The sequence below is a fragment of the Anguilla rostrata genome, chromosome 7 (assembly GCF_018555375.3).
Source record: "Anguilla rostrata isolate EN2019 chromosome 7, ASM1855537v3, whole genome shotgun sequence".
Lineage (NCBI taxonomy): Eukaryota > Metazoa > Chordata > Actinopteri > Anguilliformes > Anguillidae > Anguilla > Anguilla rostrata.
In genome coordinates, this window is record NC_057939.1 from 54,676,542 (window position 1) to 54,682,541 (window position 6,000).

Here is a 6,000-nt window from a genome sequence, read left to right on the forward strand (position 1 = left end):
TGAATGCTATACTGTACATTGTTTTGTCTCCATATTCTAATACCTGAGCCGGATGCCAAGTAGGAAACACACCTTTATAGGGTGACAGGGAGTGACACATTCAAAAAATCTATCTACAAGTAGAAATAATATTTTCATCACCATTTCTGATGGAATAGGTTTCCACATTTAAGTGACCGGTCAGGCTCTATGTACATAATATATGTGTATGTGTCATGGAGTCAGCACGTCACCTCACACGCACACAAAAAATAAATAAATAAAACTTTGCTCAAAAAAGAGCCTTACTGCACCCTAGTGGTGGTGAATGGTAATTAAACTTTTACAGGCGCTACTTCATAGCCAGGAAACTATTTTCTCTCACGGGTGATATGGGTGTTCGATAATTTTTTTTCATTTCAAGTAAATGAAATTAATAATTGTAAAAATTTGCTTGTAAAAATGTAATTATCTGTAGACCAGGTTCGATGGAAGATGTTACCACCAACATTTAATGTTTGGGAATAAAGTGCGATATTCACAGGTTTACATAAGTTTGGAACTTACGAAAGCATTATACATACATCATGAAAGGCACACTTGAAAAATGACAGAAGATCTGACACACAATTTGCGTCCAAGTAATTTGCAGAACTTCCCGAACCTGAAAAAGGACTATATATTAGACAGGATGGATTGACAGTATGGATCAACGGCTTGTTATCATTAGCGTGAACTCTTGATTAAAAAATCAATTAATTAACTAAATTATTATTATTTTACTGAATTCAGTAATCGTTAGATTTAATAAACTGAGCCATTCCTAGGGCCACTTTGTGTCCCCTTATACAGGGTTGTACATGATTGGTTTTGTCAGAAGCAGTGGGAAATGCCCACATTAAAAATGAGAGCAGTTATTTAACGTGCACAAAAAAAAGTTAAATAAAAAAATCATTCATGATTCAACTAATTAACTACTTAAGACTTGAAGTATAATCAGCTGTCTAAGTGCTGGGCTAATGCAAAGGCCTGCACTCACAACGGCCCTTTTTGGTTTTTTCAGTGATCGGTGACCGATTCAGGCCCAAGAAATTAGTTAACCGGATTAGTTAATCATAGTTAACCATTACATTACACATTACTACGCATTTAGCAGGCTATCCAAGCGACTTACCAACTTACTTAGCACTTTAATTGTACATTTATACAGCTGATATATACTGAAGCAATGCAGGTTAAGTACCTTGCTCAAGGGTACAACGGCAGTGTCCCTACCCGGGATTAACCTGCGACCTTTCGGTTACAAGCGCAGTTCCTTACCCACTGCGCCACACTCCGTCCTACAGCGCTGGTGTAACCGTGTAATCAACTGGTTTAACACGCTCTTTTGTAGCATTTAAACCTCCCTCCACGTTCACCTTCCTTCCTTCCTCTCCCCATATTAGATAAACTTTTTGTTTTTATACATGTCTCAATCAGAAACTCAGTTCTCCTATTAGCCACTTGACTGTGCTGTTGGAGTGCCTATGGGGACCCCTGGAGGACAACCACTGAAATACAAGTTTAAATCCCTGCAGGTCACATGGTGGCTCTAGCCATAGCATTAAACCAGTCCAGAAGAGCCAGCAGCAGATTCTCAGTGTAATTCAAGTAAATATAACCTGACGTTGGTTCTTGTTGTTTTTTTAGATACTTAAAAAACATATAAAATATAAATATTCGATAGCACACCCCCAAATCTATCCCAGAAGGCACCGTATCCTTTAGCTCGTTTAGCCGGCCGCTACTTCCTCAGCTTCCTCTGCGCGGCCTTCTTCTTCACCATCTGCAGACGCTTCAGAGCGCTGAGCTGAGACTCCTGGGAAGTCTGCCCTGCCCCCTTACCTCCGGCGGAGGACTCGCCACCAGCCTTGGTGCCATTGTTACTGTTACCGCCACCGCTACTGCTGCTGCTGCTGCTGCTGCCGCCGCCGCCGTTTCCCCCCGAACCGCCATTACCGCTGCCGCTGGGCGGGCCGCCGCTGGCGCCGGACACGCCCGCCTTGCTGCCGCTGTCGCCGCTGGAGGCCCGGTTCAGGCCCGGCTTGCCCAGGGTGAGGGGGGGCGGGGGCCTGAGGGGGACCGGGCCGGACGCCTCGCCAGCAGAGCCCCCCGCCGAGGCCTTAGCGGACGGGCCCGTCTTGGCGACGGCCAGCCCGGAGAGCCCCGCGGGTTTCTGGGAGGACGCGGATGCGGACGCGGCGGCCTTCCCCCCGCCGCTCTGAAGGACCGAGCTCGGCTTGGCGGCGGCGGTCGAACCCGCGGCGGCCGTCTTAGCGCCGAACGCGGCCCACCCCGTCAGACCGCTGGAGGCGGGGACGGAGGAGCCGCCGCCGCCGCCGCCAGAGACGTTAGCCGCCGCCGCCGTGGACACCTGGGAGAGCAAAGGCGGACCAATCAGCACTGCAGCCTGCGGCCACACATACCCAGCAGCCCTTACAGCACAACTCCCCATTCCTGGGAAATCAGCTGGAGGCGCTAGTGCAGACATCTTATCATATTAAGCAGATATAATACGACAAATACAGCAAATGAGGCTCAAACTAAAACTCAATGTACAGAACTGCAGTTCCACAAAAACACCAACAACACCATCACGGTAAAATCCGAAACACGTCAGTCAAAGGAGCAACAAGAACAACTAGTGCATTTGCATAATCGCTGATGACTCACCCAGCGGAAACAGAATTACTGTCTTTTGTTTTTTTTAACAGAATCAGCCATTTCACATGCGGATTGGGCCTTTCAACACCCAGTCAAGCGGCTGCTCGCTATCGAGCACTGATTACCCCGACCGCACCGCGAGAAAGCAGCTCGGCAATCGTGAGAAACGGCATCTCCTCACCCCGAATCGACAGCGCTAGCGTAAACAACGACCCCTCGTATCCTGTCAGGATGGGGGAAAAACTTGCCTTGACTTCCGCTCTCTTGAAGGCCTGGAAGGTGCTGGGCGTGTCCTGCTTTGGCCTGGCCTCGGCCTTCTTCAGCAGGGCATCCTTCACCACCGGGGCGGGGGTCACGGCCGCCGGAGACGCCTTCTGCGGAGGCTTCTGAGTCTTCTGGGCCTGACAAAAACAACAAAAAGCAGTGGTAATGTAGCACAGTGGGTAAGGAACTTGGCTCGTAACATAAAGGTCATAGGTTCGATTCCCGGGTAGGACGCTGCCATTGTACCCTTGAGCAAGGTACTTAACCTGCATTGCTTCAGTATATATCCAGCTGTATGAATGGATGCAGTGTAAACGCTGTGTAAAAAGTTACGTAAGTCGCTCTGGATAAGAGTGCCTGTAATGTACTGTCTCTGGTGGTGAGGTCCAATCACTTCAGACCACAAATGGACGCAGATTTTTTATGGGTAAAAACCGTTCCCATTGAGCGCAGAGACGCCCTCACCATGCGCTTCATCTGCCGCGTGCAGCGGGCGCAGTACCACACCAGCCGCGGGTCGTTCACGTCCTTGTCCGTCACCTGCGGCTTGTGGCACTCCTGGTGGTACAGGTTGTGGCACTCCTGGCACTCCACGAGCTGGTTGCCCGAGGTGACCGTCATCTGCCTGAGGTAACGCGAGAGGAGGCCATGACGTTACAACGGAGGCAGACAGGCGTCGAACCGCTCACTTCTTTTCACCTGATACTCAAAAAACCTCCGATAAATACATTTATACTGAACTAATAACATCGCTAATCACAATCCTGAGAACAGTGGCATCTTCCTTCTGGCTGGACCAGCTCTTCTTTCTCTTTCATAGCCCGGAGCTGTAGCCTCTGCAACAACGACAACAAATCCCAGCAGCACTCTCGTTATTTAAGACACGCCAACTCTGGCTGACGTCGCAGGCACACGCACCGGCACACCACACAGGCCAGGCCCATCTCCATGGCGAAGTCGTCGGCGCTGGTCTCCTCAAAGCTGGAGAGGTCGGGCATGCTCAGCTCCTTGCTGATCTGGACGGTGATGGGAGAGGAGCGGTTCTCCTGCTTCTCCAGACGAGGCTTCTTTGGTGGCTCGGCTCCATCGACAACATCCACCTTGACCTAATTTAAAAATGAATAAATAAGTATGCACTGATACATACAGGAAGGTGTAATGATTATTATTATTTCTATTTTTCATTTTTGTTTTATGTTGATATTACGTACTGGAATTATAATGTCAATAAGAGAAACTGTTGAAAATTTTTTGCATTAACCATCGAACTGTTTATAAATGCAATGTTTCCATAATGTGTGACAGTACCATAAATATTGTTACCTTGAAAGACACTCCTTTCAGCTTTAAAGGAATGCTTAAGTTGCCTTTGAAGGTTATGAATGGACCAAGCACATGCCAGCAATATGTACCCCACGACATTACAGAATCACATAACCCTTCCCCTCTAACCTTTTCCAAAGGCCTTTTTTCAGCTTCTTTCTTGCTCTTCTCCAAGTTGCCAGTTTTCCCATTATTGATGCTTGATGATGAGGAACCGGAAGAGGATTTACTCTCGGGTTTGGTCAAGGTCACTTTTGTGACAGATCCGCGACTGACGTCCACTTCCTGTCAATGGGTTAAAAAAGATTAATAACAATAATAAAATAAAAACAGCTGCGTTTAACAAAATCTTCTGTTAATGTTGGCATCACGATGGGCGAAAAAGTGAAAATAAAGATGAAAAAAATAGAATAGATTAAAATCAGAATACCTTGTGAGACGTCCTGTAAGGCGAGTCGCTTCCTCTAGCTAAAGATTCGTCCAACAGAGCTTTGAGTTTCTCGGCGGAATCTTTACTTTTGGAATGAAGGTACCCCAGACCTTTCAAAAAGATGGGGTCCAGCTCAAGATTTACTGTTGCAGACATTTTCTGAAGTCTGAAGTCCAGGACTTTGTTAAAGCGTAGACTAACTAACTTAACGAGGCAGCCAACTCTTAACTACTGTTACTTACAGTACAGTAGATCCAGCCTATACAACGTTACAGTGAGCTACCTCGCTTCGGACACAAATCAAGCGTTTTTTAGCTATCTTATTTCACAGGTCATATTATAAGTACACGTTGCGATAGATACTGGAGATGGAAATAGCGACATATCTCTCAAACGAGCAGAAACTGTTAGTCTTTCTAGCTATCGGTAGCGAACATTAAACTTCAACTGGATCTAATACAAGTTGGGTATGATAGCGTTGGCTAACTTAGCTGTTCTCGTATACAGTAATTTGTTATGATCTAGCTAATCGTACCTTTAATAGCTACAGTTTCTCTGCATTCACGAATGGATAAGTAGCTTACGAAATGTATAAAATATGTCACATAGTTAACTAACGAGGTAAACACTGACACATTATATAACCGTCGCACTGTAACTCATGACACAATACATTTAATTTAGCTAGAACATCTGTAGTCTGTCCCGCTCTTAAATTGTTCGCAGGAAACACGAGTTTTAAGATACGTAGCTACCGTGTGCAATACGTATTATAAACCCGAACAGCAGCTACCTGAGGTCAGAAAATATAAATGGATATTAATCGGTTATACACGTCCTATATATAATCAGAATAACACGTAGCTGTTACGTTAAGCAAACGATAAATTGTATACAGAACATACGCTGTGACAAACGAGGGGACATTGTTTGGTGTTACACAAGACTACAAGTTACTTTTTGTTCTGTGGACTTCTACTGAAATTGAGATGCCTTGACAAGATAGCCTACTGTTCTGATCAGTCAGGGACATTCTATTTGATGTATCTTTCAAACACATTTTAACTACAGAACCTACAAGTTCCAATCGAGCATTTTGAGGATTTTTGTTTTAAACTGATGGTCAACTGGTTGTCAAACTACTTGTGAAAAAGTGAGTTCAGTGACAGCTACCATTTGGCAAAATAAGCCAAACTTGCTTTATGTTTGAATAAGCAATAACCAAAATTATTTTAGCACTTAAACACGTGTTTTCTCTCATAAACCTTTCTTGATCATGATTTTGGGGATGACTCCAGGAC

At 45.5% G+C, this 6,000-nt stretch overlaps 1 protein-coding gene across 1 annotated transcript; it reads right to left on the reverse strand.

Annotated features, from left to right (window-relative positions):
- Positions 1-1,339: 1,339 nt before the first annotated feature.
- LOC135260086 (integrator complex subunit 12-like) lies at positions 1,340-5,435 on the reverse strand. Its single transcript, XM_064345252.1, has 6 exons — positions 4,700-5,435; positions 4,399-4,554; positions 3,865-4,052; positions 3,412-3,571; positions 2,931-3,083; positions 1,340-2,392 (listed from the first exon to the last, which is right to left on the reverse strand). Exons 1-6 carry the CDS (start codon positions 4,853-4,855, stop codon positions 1,763-1,765), a joined length of 1,443 nt encoding a protein of 480 aa, XP_064201322.1. The 5' UTR covers positions 4,856-5,435; the 3' UTR covers positions 1,340-1,762.
- Between the last annotated feature and the right edge of the window lie 565 nt (positions 5,436-6,000).

Excerpts from the sequence above, each read along its gene's own strand:
- LOC135260086 (XM_064345252.1), bottom strand. The coding sequence starts at position 4,855 with ATGTCTGCAACAGTAAATCTTGAGCTGGACCCCATCTTTTTGAAAGGT. Across the intron at positions 4,555-4,699 it reads CTTACAGGACGTCTCACAAG|GAAGTGGACGTCAGTCGCGG; the intron begins GTATTCTGATTT and ends ACCCATTGACAG. Across the intron at positions 4,053-4,398 it reads AAAAAAGGCCTTTGGAAAAG|GTCAAGGTGGATGTTGTCGA; the intron begins GTTAGAGGGGAA and ends TTTTTAAATTAG.